The sequence below is a fragment of the Clarias gariepinus genome, chromosome 26 (genome assembly GCF_024256425.1).
Source record: "Clarias gariepinus isolate MV-2021 ecotype Netherlands chromosome 26, CGAR_prim_01v2, whole genome shotgun sequence".
NCBI lineage: Eukaryota > Metazoa > Chordata > Actinopteri > Siluriformes > Clariidae > Clarias > Clarias gariepinus.
This window is the reverse complement of record NC_071125.1, coordinates 6,843,838-6,862,997: the sequence shown is the minus strand read 5'-3', so window position 1 is coordinate 6,862,997 and position 19,160 is coordinate 6,843,838. Positions and strand designations below refer to the sequence as shown.

At 37.7% G+C, this 19,160-nt stretch overlaps 4 protein-coding genes across 5 annotated transcripts; 1 reads left to right on the top strand and 3 right to left on the bottom strand.

Moving 5' to 3' along the window:
• Window positions 1-3,316: 3,316 nt before the first annotated feature.
• On the bottom strand, window positions 3,317-4,067 carry LOC128513843 (coiled-coil domain-containing protein 127-like). Its single transcript, XM_053487391.1, has 2 exons — window positions 4,060-4,067; window positions 3,317-3,806 (listed from the first exon to the last, which is right to left on the bottom strand). The coding sequence occupies exons 1-2, from the start codon at window positions 4,065-4,067 to the stop codon at window positions 3,317-3,319; spliced, it is 498 nt and encodes a 165-aa protein (XP_053343366.1).
• Window positions 4,068-6,143: 2,076 nt separating this feature from the next.
• On the bottom strand, window positions 6,144-9,948 carry LOC128514200 (coiled-coil domain-containing protein 127-like). Of its 2 annotated transcripts, none has more exons than XM_053487934.1 (3): window positions 9,883-9,948; window positions 8,549-8,666; window positions 6,144-7,536 (listed from the first exon to the last, which is right to left on the bottom strand). In XM_053487934.1, the coding sequence occupies exons 2-3, from the start codon at window positions 8,655-8,657 to the stop codon at window positions 6,851-6,853; spliced, it is 795 nt and encodes a 264-aa protein (XP_053343909.1). In that variant the 5' UTR covers window positions 8,658-8,666; window positions 9,883-9,948; the 3' UTR covers window positions 6,144-6,850. The 2 variants fall into 2 exon arrangements, with proteins under 2 accessions (XP_053343909.1, XP_053343910.1); XM_053487935.1 differs by having other exon boundaries at window positions 9,857-9,942.
• A 1,327-nt stretch (window positions 9,949-11,275) lies between these two features.
• On the bottom strand, window positions 11,276-12,449 carry mrpl32 (mitochondrial ribosomal protein L32). Its single transcript, XM_053487643.1, has 3 exons — window positions 12,291-12,449; window positions 11,684-11,865; window positions 11,276-11,588 (listed from the first exon to the last, which is right to left on the bottom strand). The coding sequence occupies exons 1-3, from the start codon at window positions 12,382-12,384 to the stop codon at window positions 11,337-11,339; spliced, it is 528 nt and encodes a 175-aa protein (XP_053343618.1). The 5' UTR covers window positions 12,385-12,449; the 3' UTR covers window positions 11,276-11,336.
• Window positions 12,450-12,661: 212 nt separating this feature from the next.
• psma2a (proteasome 20S subunit alpha 2a) lies at window positions 12,662-19,114 on the top strand. Its single transcript, XM_053487642.1, has 8 exons — window positions 12,662-12,769; window positions 13,209-13,285; window positions 14,982-15,114; window positions 17,607-17,729; window positions 18,181-18,262; window positions 18,567-18,640; window positions 18,731-18,788; window positions 18,885-19,114. Exons 1-8 carry the CDS (start codon window positions 12,729-12,731, stop codon window positions 18,999-19,001), a joined length of 705 nt encoding a protein of 234 aa, XP_053343617.1. The 5' UTR covers window positions 12,662-12,728; the 3' UTR covers window positions 19,002-19,114.
• Window positions 19,115-19,160: the final 46 nt, after the last annotated feature.

Below are 19,160 nucleotides of genomic sequence, written 5' to 3'. Positions count from 1 at the left end.
GCGTACGACTTCAAACTGAATCAAATGGTGTCTACTGTTAATGGAACGAAAGTGTATTCTGGCCATAATTTGAATCCACAAGTTTTCAGACAGGTCAATGCCCAACTCATTACTCTAGGACTTTCATAGAAGATCAGTGGATGTTTTAACATAATGGGTGAAAACAGATACAAACAGTGAGACCAATTGTCTGGAGTTAGGGGGGTGCACCAAAACAGGAAAAAAAGGATGTTGTTTGCCTGTGTTTACAAAATGTATCTTAGACATAATGCCTGACCTGTAAAAAAGGGGAAAATGTGAATTTAGAAGTGGGAAATTGTTCCTCAATCTGATCAAAAGAGGCAAATCTATCATTACTAAAAAAATCTTGGATGGTAGTGTCTAACCACAGTGGCAGGAAAAAAGTTGTTGTTGGTCTTTCCGCTGATCCCATCAAATAGTCGCCACAGCGGACCATCCAATCCACATAACAATTTGGCACAGGTTATACACAAGATGCCCTTCCTGACACAATCCTCCCACTTTATCCAGGCTTGGGAGCTTGGGAGTAGTCACAGGTATATTAAGCACCTTCTTGATATGGTTGATAATTCTGATTATTAAGTTTCTTGCTATGTAAGGAGGGTGTTAAGTTGACCCTAGAGTTACCAAGTTAGCCTACATTTTCACCCATAAAGGGGAGTCAGGTGTTCCAATAGATTAAAGATCTTCCATTTGCAGCCCAGTAGTACTGTCTAAACAATGGAAGGCAGAGTCGACACCGAAATTTGGGCCATATCTTTCAGTGTGGCAAATTGTTGTTTCTTTGTTGTAGAACTGGTTGATTTTTTATAAGACTCCAGACACAGTGCATCATTCAGCAAGGCTGGGTACACTACAGACTTTGCTCAAAGCATTTTTAGAAAACATGTTGCCTCAAATGATTTAAGTTTTGAGACTCAGTCTTATAAGTTTTTTTTTATTCTAATTTTTTATTGTATTGAATAGATGCACAAATGTAAGTAACTTGATTAAGCATGGGTAGTTACTACTTAAAGTCAGTTTTTTTTCTCCATAATTAGTAAATAACATACAAAACACGTTTGACACAGATGCCAGCTTGTTAGAAAGCAGAGGCAGGATACAGCGTCTCTGAAGCAGACTGGGTTAAGGGACTTAGTGATGGCTTGGCAGCATTGAGGCTGAAACCCCTGACTTTGCTCTTGACTTTTTCACTCACTATTATAGTATTTAATATTACTAGTCTACTATGTCATCAACCCAGGGATGTCATGACCAGGGGGGTTGGACGACATGTCACCCCAGCCCCTATTTGTGGGAAAGAAGAAAATTCAATATGGCAGATTTTTTTTTCTTTAATTTGGATATACAGTGTTGGGTGCGACATTTTTAGAATTATGACATTTTCTTATGAATTTCCCTTAAATTTAGGATTAAACATTTGGAGAAACACTGAACGTAAAGCTAAAAGTAAACACTACTCTTTTTAGGCTACAATAGAAGCGCTCTGAGGGAATTCTAAGAAGCTTTGTAAATACAGGCTCCGGTCATTATTGGCACCCTTGTTTAAGATGTGTTCTTAAGCTTCTAATAAATGAATGTTTTATTTAAACAATATAGAACCACAATCGGGTGGTGTAGTGGTTAGCACTGTCGCCTTGCACCTCCAGGGTTCGATTCCCGGCCAGGCTCGATTCCCGTCTCTGTGATATGATGTGTATCTCTATGTGTACCTGATGTTCTTTACACAGTAGGCAATTACATTAACTGTCAGATTCCAGCATGGATAAAAGTAGGCCATTACTAAGGGCCTGCTAAAACCCATATTTAAAATCAGACACAGAAGCACTTTCACCAAGAAAACACATCAGATATTGTTATGTTCTCTATAACAAAACTTTTTCCACTTAATAACTGCTTCTAGGTTATTCTCCTGCTTGCCTATGACTGTCACAGCTGTGCTGATATTCAAACACAACAGCACTCCCTCTCAGCTCTCCCCGTGCTCGGTGAGAGGGTTAGGCTAATTGGGGTTTAAAAATTGCCCATAGTGTGTGAATGAATGAGTGAGTGTGTGTGCCCTGCGATGGATTGGCACCCTGTCCAGGGTGTACCCCGCCTTGTGCCCTAAGCCTCCTGAGATAGACTCCAGGTCCCCGCAACCCTGAATACAGAATAAAGCGGTATAGAAGATGAGTGTGTGAGTGAGAACCACAATCCAAAAAGAGAGAAAAATTCAACCTTTAATTGAAGTATGATTATTCAGTGGAAAAATATCCCACATTAAGATTTTTTTTAATACATGAAATCACGTGTGCCACAATTATTGGCACCCCTGATGTTAATACTTCGTACAACCTCAAGGCATTACTTAATCTCCTCCTATAACATGATTGAGAATACAGATAGAGGGATCTTTGACCATTCCTCTTCGCACAAACTTTCTGGATCATCCAGAGTCCTGGGTCCTCTCTTATGCACTCTTCTCTTCAGCTCAGCCCACAGGTTTTCAACTGGGTTGAGGTCTCGGGACTAAGATGGCCATGTAGATTTCGCCACAGCATCACAGTTCCATCTTTTGTTTTATGCCAGACCCAGACAGTGTTTCCTAAAAAGCTCTATTATAGTCTCTCATCTGACCACAGGACACAGTCCCAGTTAAAGTCCCAGCATACTCAAGACGTTTAGTAGGTGAGAAAAGGCTTTTTCCTTGCATGCCTCCCAAGTTGGCATGTAGATGGCATCTGATGGTTGTTATGGAGACTTTGTGACCCCAAGATGTCACTTTTTGATGCAGATCTCTAACAGTGAGGTTTGGAGACGTCATGGGTCATGGGTCCTCGTCCAGCCTTGTTTGTCACTGTTCCAGTTGTTTTAAACTTCTTAATGATTCCTCTGACTGTAGATATGGGCAATTTTTGGTGAGTGGCTATTTTCTTGTAGCCATTGCCTGGGTTATGCAAGTTGACACACATATGCCTAACCTGAATGGGGTGTTCTCTTGTGTTTCCCATGTTGAAAAGTGGATAAAAGAAATAGGCCTCTGTGTCACGTCATATTTATACCACAGGGAAACAGGAAGTCATGAATTATTAATTAAAAGTTTCTAGATACTCTGATCAACTTTATAAAATACAGTAAAAAGTAAAAAAAAAAAGTTCCAATTACATTTATTTTATCAGAATTCTTAGGGGAACCAATAATTGAAGAACAGGTGATTTTATAAAACACAATTATTTTAGGTATAACTGCAAGCCATGACAACTGTCACACACTATGGGCATCACATGCAGAAACCAAGTAGCACATTGTTCAATTATTTTTTTTCACTTTGGAAGTGCCCTTTCAATCGGTCCTCTGCTCTCCTGTGTTTCTGCACCATAACCTGCAGCCTCCAGTGTTTAAGATACAGCCACATCAGCTTTCCATTCCTCCCGGCCATATCCTCCATGCCTGTGCAGTGCCCATCATTTTTAAAAATGTCTCGGATGCCATCCTCCAGACCCAATTCCATTTCCGCCGGATCCTTTGCCTCCCTGAGCAGCAGATCATTCTCCATTTCCAGAACTTTCCTTGGAACCTGGAAACTGCAATAGGCATTGTGTCTCTCAACCAGTTTGTGCTTCACCTTCTGTAGCAAAACCTGAGCTTTTTGCTGTTGTTCGTCCTCTTGTTGCAGAGCTGCACGAAATCCAGCTGCTCCAATCTGCAGGACATGTTTCTTCTCCTCCTCTAGTTCCATACATTCCTTCTGCAGCTGGCTGCGCATTTCCATTCCTTTCTGGGTCTGTATAGCCAGGGCTTTCCTGGAGTCCCCGACCTAGATACGCTCTTTAACTAGTTGAGCTTCTCGATGCTGCAGGACACGTTTCTTCTTCTCTAGCTCCTCTCGTTCCATCTGCAACTTCTGTTGCTCCGCCATGAAATGCTGGCTCTGTAAAGCAAGGTTTTCCTGGAGCTTTCCTAGATAATAATAAAGTCAGTAGTTCATTACTTAAAAAGCAAAAAAACAATATAAGAACGTTTTTATGCTTTCTCCATATGATGGCTGACTCTGACCTTGTCATGAAAAAGAGTGTAGTTTGGGACACACCCTGTTTTAGATTGTTCTGCTAATGACTTCAAAAAGTGAAAATGAATTTCCAGTTCGACTGGAAATATATTCTGTTCTAGTATATTAACATATCTAAAACCAACATAAACCTTTTTCAAGACTTAACCGTTTTGGCCCAAGTACAATGATGAGTCTCACTTGGACAGTGACAGACTTTAAAATGCTCATATAACAATTCCATGCCCAAACCACCTCAATCTGGCCTCTCTGGCTTTATCTCCAAAACATCTAAGGTGGGTTGTCCCTCTGATAAACTCATTCTTAATCCTATCCATCCTTGTCACTCCCAAAGAGAACCTCAACATCTTCAGCTCTGCTACCTCCAACTCTGCCTCCAACTCTGCCTCCTGTCTTTTCTAACTAACTTATAGTAGAGGATCATTTTGATTTTTTATGGAGTCAGTGTCACTTTCATTCATTGCTTTAAATAGGATTATATTCTGGTGCACAACAGTGTAGTTCATATGTTACACAGAGTTATGTTCTGGTGCATTTTTTTTTTTGCTAAAACATTACTCCAAAACTAGACTCTACAGTAGGTTACACCTATAGTCCGTCCTATATAATGCTAAGCTAATGCTAATTGTCGGCGTGTGACGGCATGTCACTTTGTGGCTTTTATAGAGATGAGAGTGCCATTGATGATGTGTTCATCACTCAAGAATGCACACCTATTATATTCAGTTCAGGAAAACCAAGAAACAACACATTCATGTATCAAAAAACTTGGAGAACTCAGACTAGAGATGTGTGGACTTTGGGTGTAATAGAGTAAATGTTACTGAGGCTTCAAAGCACTGTGTCAAAGCACTTCAAAGCAATGAAGAAATCATGTAAACACAAGTTTAGCAACAGTTAATTTGTTTCCTCTTAATAATGTATATGCATAGCAGTTAATATTTGAATATATTATTTATTTATGTTATTTATGTTTCTTTAGTGTTTATTGTGTTAACCTGTAATGTGAAGCCACCCGGTCAATGAACAGAAATTTTATTTCAAAGATTTTTTTTTTAATCAAAGATATCAATTGCACTGTCTGGGCAACAAAAATGGTCGCTATTTTATAACGGTTGAATTATTGGGCTGCATCAAGCAAAGAAAACAACTAAGGAGATTTTTTAATTATTTAAACTAGGTTAAGAACTTTATATAGGACACACACACACACACACACACATATAATTTTCCCCCCACTTCACAATTATGTGCTATGAGGAAATAACATGAAAAAGTTAAGGCCACTAAACATTTAAACGCTATATCCCCCATACAGTCCTAACGATTTCCATGTTTTGATCATTAAAGGAGTTCCCTGGAGGCCAGTGTTCAAGACAAATATGAAGCATAAAGTCCGATCATGCATCCTGCATATTCAGAAAACGTTTTAATTTGATGGTTTCCAAACTTTTTGGAAATTTTGGGATAAATTGCTGTAGTGTAATTTTGGGATAAATTGCTGTAGTCCATCCAGGGGATGGATAATACAGAAAAATAAAGGGAGTTGTTACTCTCATAACTGTTATTTTACATAAATAAAAAGTTCCAGATTTAACACTCCTTTTATATACAGCAAATGTCTTGCATTACAATTTTCAAAATGCTTGATAGTAGCCTCTGTAAGTGTAACATCTCCAAATTTCTTTCTGATATGGTTGAAGATTTCAGACACCCATAATGTTTGCAAACATTCACCTTTTAGCACCTGATCAAATATGTTATCCCTCAAATATTACTAAACATATTGAGTCATGTTTTGGAATCATACACTGCCATCTACAGGAAAAAAACTTGCAGTGTACTGTAAATCATCATTCATACTATAAACGTTGATAGAAACCCTAGAAACTAATAAAATATTTTAATACCTTCTTTTAATCCAAAATACTTTTTTGTTTTATGATTTTTTTAAATGATATCAAACCTTAGAATACTTTTTATCATAGCACACAATAGTGTTTAACTGTAATATTAGGGTAATAACATACATCCATAAACATAACTTCTAAATAAAGCTTAAAAAAGACAATTTTAATTGGAATTCAACCATCTTTATTATTTTTATCATTACATCAGTTCAAATGAAATAGCTATAATTTCATGCTGAATAACAGAAAACATAATTACCACTTACAGAAGCAACAATATTTAAAAATGATTGTCAGTAGATTTAGTAATCTCATCCCAAATACAAGAAAAAATAAGGGGAAAAAAACTATAGGTGGGTGACAAATTAAAGGACTTCATGGCGTAATTAAAATCAAAACACCCTCAATACAATGACATCTTGTAGATGCGTCAAGTGTTCGGAAATGCACCAACGTGAAGAAGAGTATTCTTTCCAGAAGTTTTCATACACATGTTTTGATGGTGGTGATGGTGGTGATGGTGGAGGAGAAAGCAGTGCAAGAGAGGTTTGTGTTTCTCTCAATACTTAAATTAATTTATCAACTATACTGCATGTCCTTGTGCCCGTGTGGATGGGGAAAGACTAAAGGTGGGATAAAGGTATAATCACAGGATTAATGTGATCAGTTAGAAGAGCTCTATATGGATTTAAATACATGCTTTGCTCGAAGGGGACGTGTGGATCCCAGTAACATGGTGGGCCCATTTATTTTCCTTTAATTTGTCACTCATCTGTATAGACATGTTTTAGTGCAAGCCATGACAACTGCCACACACTATTGGCATCACATGGGTTTAAAAACTAATGGCACGTTATTTGTTTATTGTTCACTTGACATGAGGAAGTGACCCTTTCAACCGTTCCTCTACTCTCCTATATTTCTGCAGTGTAACCTGCAGCCTCCAGTACTTAAGATACAGCCACATCAGCTGCCCATTTTTTCTCTTGTCCATATTTGTCATGCCTGCGCAGTGCCTATCATTTTTAAAAATGTCCCGGATACCATCTACCAAACCTAGTTCAGCTCCAGCTGGGTCTTTGGCCACCCTGAGCAGCAGGTCGCTCTCCATCTCCATTCTCTGTGCCCTGGGCAGGAGGAGGCTGCAGAACGCATCCTGCCTCTCCATTAGTTGCTGCTCCACGTCCTGTAGTAAAACATGAGCCCTTTTCTGCCTTTCCTCCTCTTGTTGTAGAGCTGCATGAAGTGCCAATCCAGCTGTTCCAGTATTCAGGGCACGTTTCTTCTCCTCCTCTAGATCATCTCGTTCTTTCTGAAGCTGTTTGCGCTCCTCCAAGAGTTTCTGGCACTGTGCGGTCATGTACTTCCTGTTGTCCTCTACTCGCTGCCGAGCTTTCTCTAGCTCCAGCTCCAGGTTGACAGTCCTGCGCTGGTTCTCTATTAGTGTCTCTTTATACTTCAGCTCTAGGTCTTTGGAAATGGCAGCTACGTCTCCATCAAATTGGCTTTTTGCTTCTTGGATCTGCTTCTGTGCCTCACGGGTCCAAATCCAACCTGACGGGATGCAGAAGTTAAACCATATATGCAGCTTTCAATAAGCAGTTTTATGACAAAAGACTATATAACACGCGCAAAGGCAATTAAATTAATAACTTTCTGCATATTTAAAAAGAGTTCTTTTATTTTTTTGTAACAAAATATGGTTATGCTTGTCTCCATCAAAAATATTAAATAAAAAAAAAAGTCAATAGTTTACAATAATTTTTAAATCCACATCTTATTTAGACTGTTTTTCAAGTTATGATATACATGCAATATTTTTGTATATCAATTGTGGAAGTTAGATCACATGTCCGGCTATATATACACCCACTCACAGAAAGAAACACCCGTCTAATTTCAGCAAACATTTTTGTATATCTTCTCAAAGGACATTACTATAGAAAATAAACTTGGATATATTTTAGAGTAGTCAATGTGCAGCTTGTATAACAGTATATATTTACTGCTCTCTGAAAATAACTTAACATACAGCCATTATTGTCAAAATAGCTGGCAACAGAAGTGAGTACACCCTAAGTGATAACATCTGTACATCTTTAACCATGCAAAGTCACATGTCCTATTCATTAAGGTTCATCAAGCGCATCAGTGGCCAAGTATGTGTCCAAATCTAAACCACATTGAGCACCTGTAGAACATCATCAAGTGGAAGGTGGCAAAGCGACCAAAGACAACCACCAGCGCCGCGATATCATTATAGAGGAGTGGAAGAGGATCCGAACAACAACATGTGCAGCTCTGGTGAATTCCAGGCCCAGGAGGATTAAGGCCGTGCTAGACAACAATGGTGCTCACACAAAATATTGAAACTTTCGACACAGTTTTGACACTTTCACTTAGGGTTTACTCATAGATACATGAAAATGTATTTCTAGTTAGGCTGGAAAAGAGGTTGTAAAATAGCACTACCTATTTAATGTACACTAACATGTCTTACATAGATTGTAGATTTTTCAAGCTTGGCCCATGATCACAGAAGGATTTTTAAATTTTAAATACTTACGAAAAGCTGCAAGGCCAAGCATTGGCACTAGGAGCGCATAGTTCCATTTCCCCCCATCAGGACCCTCTGGCCTTATATTCCATCCAGGAGGATCATTCAGGTTGTTCATGGAGACGGTCTGCGAATCAGAGTCAACACATGGTACTGTTACTCTGAGGTTTCTTTACACAAAAGAAATTCATCTGCAGATAATGGACACAGTTAGTTAGGGCCTATCAGGCTTTATGATGGTTTAACATATCAGAGTTATGTTCTGAGTGATCTGTGTGGGCGTGTATTAGTGATGGAGGGAATACAAATCTTTTCCGTGTTAAGAATTCTGATTCTTTTTTGTGGAAAATTAGTCAAGAACCGCATGCTCACGATAGAAGCCGCCTGCATCTGCGCGCTCACTGTCAGGTTAAGTTTTAAGACTTTGGAACCATTTGAAGCAGTAAAAGTTTCTTTGTAATCCTACAGGCGGAACGCTAAACATTTCACACATTTTCATCCCGTGTGGAAGGACTGAATTATTTGTTTTGAAATACTTTTGGCGGAGGACAGAGACATGTCCTGCTCAGTGAAGATTTCACTTTTTATATATATATATATATATATATATATATATATATATATATATATATATTTCATTTAAAGTTAAATGTTAAACTCTTGTATTTGAAGTTAGCTTGAATTGTTTAAATGCTGATCTTTGTTTTGAAGTGAGAAAACCAATAACCAATATGTTATAAGGAACAGGCTACATTTAATTAATATTAAAAATATTTTTAAAGGTTTTAAATTGTAACAAAATCAGGGGGAAATGTAATATCATGACACAGAATCGCAATTTAAATTAAATCAGTATCGTAAAAATATTGTATCAGGAGGTGACTGGTAATATACATACAGAGTCAGCCAAAAAATTTATACACACTTCAGGAAAAGAAAAACTTGTATAAATATTTTAAGACTTTTATATATTTATTACTTTACATGATAATAATATGATAATGTTATTAATATTATATTAACATAATATTCATCATACAATTTTCCTTTTCCTTATGTAGGCTATGTAAAAAATTTTTAGCTGCCTCTCACACTCACTCACTCACTCACTCACTCACACACACACACACACCCCTACAGTAAGCATGAACATTTCTCCAAAACGCCTAGTCCGTCCTATATAATGCTAAGCTAATGCTAAGACACTGCTAATTTGCTCTTAAGGTCAACAGGAATTGTCCGTACATTTGGTTTCAATATAAAACGTACTGTACTGACTCAAACTTATTAAATGAAGCTTTGTAAATAAATACTTACTTAAAGAAAAAGTAGCGAGCACTTACTTTAATGTTTCTCCTGCACTATACTGTCAGTCAGCTCACCTTCCCCGGTGCTACGCTGTGAACGTTATTTACGAAACAAACGCAAAACAGACGAGTTTATCTTAACGTGTGTGTGGGGTTGTTATATTGCAGGCATCGTATTTTCAGTTGAAATTGCACAATATCTGATCCAGCCATGTACATGTGCATGTAAAATGATTTTAATATATTGTTCCTTTACACTTTCTCCAATGTATTTTTATGCAGGTTTTTATTTCTTATATTTTCCTTATCGCCGCCCCCCATTTTAAAAGCACATTGGTATAACCCGATACTGGAACTCAAAGGATTTAAAATAAGTGCTGTGTACAAGTTCACCTGCTGTGTGCCATAATAAGAGTGTGCGAGTCAGAGAAAAAATATATAATCACTTCAGGTAAAGAAAAACATGTAGAAATATTTTAAAATTTATGGGGGACAGGTCTGCTCGTCCAACTTTAGTGTCTGATCTCACAAATGCGTTTCCGGAAAAATGGACAAAATCTCCCAGAAACGTTAAAGCGGCAAAGGGGGCGGGGCCAACATCATATTAAACCCCATGGATTTAGAATTGGATGTTACTTAAGTTCATATGAAGGCAGGCGAGCGAATACTTTTGGCAACATAGTGTGTGTGTGTGTGTGTGTGTGTGTGTGTGCGTGCATATATACACGTATATACATACTGTATGAACAGAGTCAAACAAAAAAAACAACAACTGTATACTCACTTCAGGAAAAGAAAAAGTGCCACCTGCCTGTAAATCTCATTGTACATATTATTTGCAGTTACTGTGATAAAATTGTTCTATTTTCTTTTGTTTTTTTTTGCTCAGATGATGCCATATGGGCAGTGCTGTGGCCTCGCACCACCAAGAAGTGATTGATTCCCACCTCAGGTCTGTGTGTGTGGGGTTTGTATGTTTTCCCCGTGCTTGGTGGATTTCCTTCGCATACTCCCAGTTCCACTCACAGTCCAAAGACATGCAGATTAGGCTAATTGCCGTTCCCAATTTACCCACAATGTGTGAGTGACTAAGTCAAAAACATGACGTGTAATAAGTCTGGCTATCTACATAAAGCTTGTGATTTTTATGTCTTATAGGGTAAATTAAAAAAATCATTATAAAACCCCAACTGAAAAGTATGGAATAATATATATGAATAGGCCTTTTGGCCCTTTTTTATAACTGCGGTATCCGCAAAACAATTTGGCTTTAGTTACAGAAACGTGCACAGAGCAGGAGCAGATTTAGGGTGCTCTTAACCCATTCTATCCTACCAAATGTTTAAAGACCTTAAACTGATATCTGTTCAATACTGACTGTTGTTTGCCGACCATTATCAGCAAAAGAAAGACTCTGTAAACATAACCCCAATTCAACACATTCAGAACTTTAATATTGACAATATGATACAAAAAAATCTCAAACTAAGTTACATATGAAACCAGGAGGGACGTTTTCTGCTTCGTTCTACTATTCTCTTTTCCTTGTCTACATCTCGGGGGACTTCTGTCTCATACAAAACCACAGTCTCGACAGTGGGTGCATTGTGAGGACGGCCTTCCATGATTTCGATCTGCTTCCGAATCCTGGATGTCTCTTTTTGAACCTTTTCATAGCAAAACCCACAGAGAACATGCTTCTGTTTTAGGTTCCCACACTCTGGACATGGCTCGATGTTCATCTAAAGGAAATAAATCAGTTTATATTTAAAAACAGTGCGACAATTATTATTATTATTTTACATGTTTTTTTTTATTTTAAACATCTCAGACTTGCCTTGACTTGAATAAGTTTATTTGGGTTCCGTCTTCGGCAGCGATTCACCTCGATAGTGCGTCTCTTTTTTGGTGCTGCCATCCAGAAAATACTGTCCAAGAAACTGGGCACAGAGCCATCATCATCTCTATTGTGCTGAGGTTCAGGAAGAAGGCTGGGTCCATGCACTGCCAGAGCTGGAGCTAAACACAAATGTTGAACAAAAAGGTTTGTGAATACAGTAATAAAGTATTAAATTAGATCAGATCTAAAAGTATTGTAAAGACAGTAATACAAACGATTAGGCACACATTTAAGATTAAGACACAGCTTTAAAGATTTCGTGGACTTTCCTTAGTATCAGACACTAAGAGTTGCCATATTGTTTAAATCAAATCACAGGGTACAATCTTGCAAGTTAACAACTATCTAGCTCATTTTCTTTCACAATAAGTATATAACAAAATTTACTGAATACAATTAAATGGTATATACTGATAAAAAGAAATATAATACACAGAAACATAACAGGTTTATATATTATTCCACAATCTGGCAACCCTCGCCGGAGCATGCTGCCCTTCCTTATTAACTTACTAAAAAATCTTAACGTTAAGCTCATACCTACCAAAATTTCTGTCAAAACCTGCAGCTTGTAATAAACTGGACTCAAATTGTTGCAAAGAATGTCTAATAAACCGTAAAAATCCTGTCAGCGACATTATGTATCCTCAATCTACCGTACACACTACAACATCCTCACGGTCACTTTGCTGAAAGAAGTGCACATGCGCACAGTGTTGTCACTGCGCATTTTGGACGTTGTAGTTTAAAAAAAAGAAAATTGTACGTCATGAATGGCATATGTGTAATATTTCAGACTAACTCAACTTAAAAAAAATAAACTTACCTATTTGTTAAATGTAATTTATAAAAAATATAAAAGTATATATATATCTTTGGTAATAAAATCTTGTTTTATGTATCAAATTACTACAGTTCCCATAATGCTCCCTGTAAAACAGCGCGCGTCAAGCGGCGTCACTTCCTGCACCGTGAAACAGCAATGGCGGAAAGGGGTTACAGTTTTTCTCTAACAACATTCAGGTAAATAATTTAGCTTTGTCTTTTTGTGTTCTTGTGTTTTTATGCGCCCTGAGTGCGTCTCAAGTGATTATTTAAAAATGAAGTATATGGTAATAGCTGTGAAATAAAAAAAATCCGTACAATAATAAAATAGAAAGTGATGCAGAGTCACTGTTAAAGAACTGCGGCTGAATCCATCCTCTCCACCTGAGTGAACTACACAGAATATAAAACACATGTTTACTTCAGTTAATATTTTAAAAGCATTATGCTGTAAATTAGAGAAAATAAATTATGCGTTCCTGAATTTATATCCCTTCTTGTTTTAAGCCGGTTAGACTGGTTTCGGTTTCGGTTTAACAAAACTGATTTACCAATAAAACACTTAGTTTTTGTTTGTCTCTTTTAATATACAGTACACTTTACCAGTATATAATGGTGTATATGTTTTGTTTTCTAGCCCTTCGGGGAAGCTGGTTCAGATTGAGTATGCACTGGCAGCTGTTGCAGCAGGAGCTCCATCGGTTGGAATTAAAGGTATGATCATCTCTCATTATTCACACATTTAGTGGACACTTTTTTTTTTTTTTCTTTCTACTGGTGAGTTTAATTAGCCATGCATTTCTTGAAGGTAACTCTTACAAGGGGCTGGACAAGAGTGTACAAAGAAAGAAAGAAAGAAAAAAAGTCAAAATAGAATCAAGATGGGAGAAAACATGGATAAATCATTTGAAAAGGGGATGAAAAAATTCAAGAGTGATAAGAAACATGAGTTTGAAGGGGGTACGGTAAAGAAAATAACGTATATAAGAAACGTGAAAAGAGATAGGGAGTAAAGTAAGAAATGAACGAGAGATGGGAGCAAATCAATTGAGTTCTAAATCTCAATTCTTTTATGTATTACCACACTGACTCAAATAGATTTTTTAAATTATTATTATTTCTTATTTCTTAGTTTGTGATAGAGGTGTACCGACGATTGCCTGGTGACCAGAATCAGCTTGTTTTCAGTTTGATTGGTCATGACCGGTAACCGGCCGATCACTCTTAAATGTAGATGATTTTGTAACAAGTGCACAAGCATCCGAGTGGACCAACAGAAACGCATTTTAATGGCATTACATGATCAAAAATGGCATGTATTTAAACCCTCCGATCAGACTCTTTCTCCAAACTTTGTGAGCTAACTGGTCTCAAAACCCTCTCATTTCATAGGCTTACACTAATCTTAAAACACCACAAGCGCAAATTAGTCTTGAAAAGCACGCAGATTAGAAGCCGCATGACCGCACAACCGGCGCGCTCACTGTCATGTTTTGAGACTTTGGAGGCATTTGAGCCTGTAAAACGATGCAGTTTCTTCATAATCCCACAGGTTGTGCACTCTGAAGTATTGACACATTAACGATTTGTGTGGTGGGAGTTAATTAATTCCTACGTTTGTTCGGAAATAATTATATTGGATGACAGAGATTCATGCTGCTGTTTAAATAAATTTTAAGTTAAATGTTAATCTGAATTTTTTTATTGTTTAAATGCTCCGCTTTTAAGTAATAAAACTAATTCTACAAGGAATTTAATCAATCGTTTAGTTCAGTCATGAAACTGCTGAATAATTCCAAGGTATAAAACGTTTGAGTGATGATAGCTTTTTTTAAAGGTTCAATGGCTTAAAATTTTAATGAAATTGGGAAAGAAAACTATATTATCTAATTAACATATTTATAATATCGTGATATTTACAGAATCGCAATTATAATGAATCAGCACCTAGATATCGTGATAATATTGTATCGGGTGGTGACTGGTGATTCTCATCCTTAAAAGACGGTGAGCCAAAAAATCAGAAGAAAATATCTAAATTAAGTAAATATTTGAGAGCAGGAATGCAAATAAAAAAAGTAAGAGATTTAAAATGATAAATTGTATAAGACTGATCAAAAAGGGAGAGCAGAAAGAAAACTGATAAAATGATAATAAATCAAGGATAAACAAATAGAAATATTAAGGATGACAGAGATGGGGAGGAAAAATAGAAAATGGTTAAGATTAAAGAAGAGTGACAGATTGCTGGAAAAGAAGATGGGAAAAGGGAAAAAAGAGGCAGGATGAGAGCAAGCAAGAGACAAAAGGCAGATGATTGGAAGGGTAGATAAAGAGTAGATGTCTGGCTAGATGTTTCTCAGTGATGTATGCAGGGATTAGTGCACAATTTTTACTCTTTCATCCACAGCTTCAAACGGAGTGGTGCTGGCGACAGAGAAGAAGCAGAAGTCGATACTGTATGATGAACAGAGCGTCCACAAAGTAGAGCCCATAACCAAGCACATTGGCATGGTGTACAGTGGGATGGGCCCGGACTACAGGTCAGAACTCTTCATTACACACCAGCAGCTTAGTCTTACCCTGTGATTTCTGCATCCATGTTGTTTTAGGCAAAAATCTAGACCTGACATCATATAGGTTCTTTTAGTTGAGTTCTATATGCCAAGCGGGTGATGGGAAGGTGGAAGGAGTTCTTTGAAAAATTGATGAATGAGGAAAATAAAAGAAAACTAAGAGTAAAAGAGGTGACTGTTGTGGATCAGGATGTAGTCAAAATCAGTAGAAGTAAGGTGAGGAGGGCGTTAAAGAGGAAGAAGAGTGGAAAGGCAGTTGGTCCTGATGACATACATGTGGAGGAATGGAAGTGCTTAGGAAAGGTGGCAGTAGAGTTTCTGACTAGTCTGTTTAACAAAATTTTGGAGAGTGAGAGGATCCCAAAGGAATGGAAGGGAAGTGTATTAGTGTATTAGTATTTTTAAGAACAAGGGGGATGTGCAGAGCTGGGGCAACTACAGAGGAATAAAGCTGATGAGCCATACAGTGAAGCTTTGGGAAAGAGTAGTGGAAGACAATGGTGTAAGACAATAATGAGATGTTCTGTAGGTGTGACACAAGAGTTCAAGGTGTAGGTGGGTCTGCATCAAGGATCGGCTCTGAGCCCCTTCTTGTTTGCTATGGTGATGGACATGATGACAGATGAGGTTAGACAGAAGTCTCCATGGACTATGATGTTTGCAGATGACATTGTGCTTTGTAGCGAGAGCGGGGAACAGGTGGAGGAAAATCTAGAGAGGTGGAGGTATGCTCTGGAAAGCAGAAGAATGAAGGTTAGCCGCAGCAAGACGGAATACATGTGTGTAATTTAGAGGAACCTAAGTGGAATGATAAGGAAGCAGAGGTAAAGAGGGTGCAGGACTTTAAGTACTTAGGGTCAACAGTCCAGAGCAACGGAAAGGAGGTGATGAGGCGTGTACGGGCAGGTTGGAACAGGTGGAGAAAAGTTTCAGGTGTGTTGTGTGATAAAAGAGTATCAGCGAGAATGAAAGGAAAGGTGTACAGGACAGTGGTGAGCCCAGCTTAGAGCTGGGCAAAGATGTTGAGGTTCTCATTGGGACTAACAAGGATGGATAAAATCAAGAATGAGTTTTTGAGACAAAGTCAAAGAAAGATGATTCGCTGTGGTGACCCCTGAAAGGGTACAGCCGAAAGACAAAGAAAAAGAAGTTTAGTTCTACAGTATATACAGCATCTTGTATTGTTTAATACCACAGTGCTGATGGACCTGTTTGATCAGGAAGTGCTCGCTTTCTCTAACAGCAGCTTGGACTGTACTTACAGCAAAGTCATTCAAAGAACAGATGTTTAATAATAATATTTTGGTTAATATGTAATTGTCCACAGAGGCGTATAAGCATACATTTCATACAAATAAATTGAGATTGGCAGGTGAGAGAGTGACTTTTTGGCAGTTTGGTCATCCGTTCATTCCAAGCCACTAGCCAGCTCTGCCAGTGGGGGTCAACCCTAAAGCCTGATTTCTGCTTCTGTGTTAAGTCTATGCCATAGTTCTCCAGTAGCTGACTGGCACCTAACCAGAAATGTGGCTACACATAAAGGTGATGTAGACTGGAACATTTATGATTGGTCCAGCTGATAGCATCGTATTTCCAGCATCATCTTCTACTCTTACTTTTTGTTTGTTTTTTTAATTGAGTTGAATGACATGCTGTCCATGGCCTGAAATTCCCACACAGTTTTGTACCTGAGCCTTTAATAATGAAAGTGGAATCCATATTAACTTAAACACCTCTCCCTGCAAATCAATCTCTGTTATCCAAGATCACCCAAATAAGGATGCTGAGTCCCTGCTGAGTCTGGTTTCTCTCAAGGTTTCTTCCTATTGCCATCTCACAGCAACGTCCTCGGCTTGCTCACTTGCTCAGACCTGCTCAGTTTCTTTCACCGTTGTTTGTAGTACACACACACACAAAATAGAATGTGTTGAATAGTGTTAGTCCAGTGACATAGAAACCCTACCGCCAACTAGTGGTTTTATGGTGTAGACTTGTTGCAGAAGCATAAACGCGTGCTTTCTCTAAGACATGCAAAAACAACCTGCTGTTTCTCATCACACACAGAGAAGTGCTGTCCGCCCTCTTATGCATTCATGAGTCCACAACTTGCTAGTGTCATCGTGACTGACTGATCAGGAAGAGTACATGCCATCCCGCCAACTCGGAGAACACAGCTAATTTAGCTGCGTTGACTCCCAGCCATGAATAGCACTGGTATCATCAGGGGTTAATATCCCAGTCTCCAGACAATAGCACTGCCGCTTTCTTGTTGTGCCTTCCAAGAGCCAATTATCAGTTATTTTGGAGTAAGAGGGTTGTGTGTTCTTTTTAGTATGGCACACAGGGTTATTCATTGTTTTTAGATATTATTTACAGATGTAATAAATGGAGTTTTGTTTGCATTGCTGGAGTTTTTCTTTAAGCTGAAGTGTTAATTTTTTATTTTTTTTACTCTGCAGGGTTTTGGTGAGGAGAGCACGAAAGCTTGCGCAGCAGTACTTCCTGGTTTACCAAGAACCGATTCCCACAGGACAGCTCGTTCAGAGGGTTGCTTCAGTCATGCAAGAGTACACACAATCAGGGTGCGTTTAATTTCACTGTCATTGTCCTCAATGGGTCATTGATGTATCTATGACCCACTTTTCTTTAGGAACCAGTTTGCTTTTTATTAAAAGCTTCCATTTTCTGGAAGCTACAAAAAATATTTATAGGTCTAAGAATAACAATTTATTTTAATTTTAAAATATTCTATAATGGTGTTGTTTAACAAGAAATACAATCCTTTCTTTAAACAAATGTTTTTAAAAGAATTTGTTTTAGATTATAATAAAGATAAATCCTTCCTTGTGCATAAGTGGGAGGATTTCAGTTCTTGCGTGCAATGATTGTTTTATTTAATGTTATTGGTCATTTTTATAATGTGCAAATAATAGTAAAAATTTAAAGTTTTTAGGTGGTGTATCAGATTTTGTGCTAATGTTTTGCAGAATTTAGTAAACAGTGTATCAACATTTTTATGCATTTGCTACCCAGTGGTGTTCGTCCATTTGGTGTGTCTCTTCTAATTGCTGGCTGGGATGAAGATCGTCCGTACCTCTTCCAGTCTGATCCCTCGGTATGTAAGAATTTGCTGCGATTCTAGGTGACTGTATTGTGTGTAAAACAGATTAAACTCAGCACTATACATGTGCATGGCTGTTAATGTGAGGTTTTGCAGACACATTTATAAATTTCTAATGAGTGTTAGATTATGAATCTAATGAGTGTTAGATTATGACAGACCTACAAAACTGTGTTTAAAAGAAAATCCATCCTGAATCACATTAATTATGTTTATTATAATTAAATATTTGTGAGGTGCTTAGTTGCAAAAGTATGTGTAAAAAGTGCCTTGTTAATAAAATGTTTGTAATTTAAAGGGTGCATACTTTGCATGGAAAGCCACAGCAATGGGAAAGAACTATGTTAATGGAAAAACCTTCCTTGAAAAAAGGTACTAAGAACTTTACAAATGCTCTGATTGTAAACCTTGTTTTCCCAAAATATATATGGTTTTCTCAACTCAACATTTTTGTCATTTTAGATACAATGAGGATCTGGAACTGGAAGACGCCATTCACACAGCTATTTTGACTCTCAAGGTAAAGTACGCCTGAACAAAACATGTATTCATCATTAACAGCATAAACAGTTTAAGATATTTATGCGTAATTTTGGTTAACGTGAATTTGCTACAGGAAAGCTTCGAAGGCCAGATGACCGAGGACAACATCGAGGTGGGAATCTGTAACGAGAGCGGCTTCAAGCGACTGACCCCTGCAGAAGTCAAAGACTACCTAGCTGCTATTGCTTAAAATCATCCAGAAACACTGCACTGATTTCGTTTTACGATCATTTCTTTATAAAAGGTTAAATTGTAATGGATTTTTTTTTTACTTAATGTAAAAATAAACTAACAAATGACGTGAACCATTGTGTTGTGTGTTTTTTGTATGCAATGACAGGAATGCAAT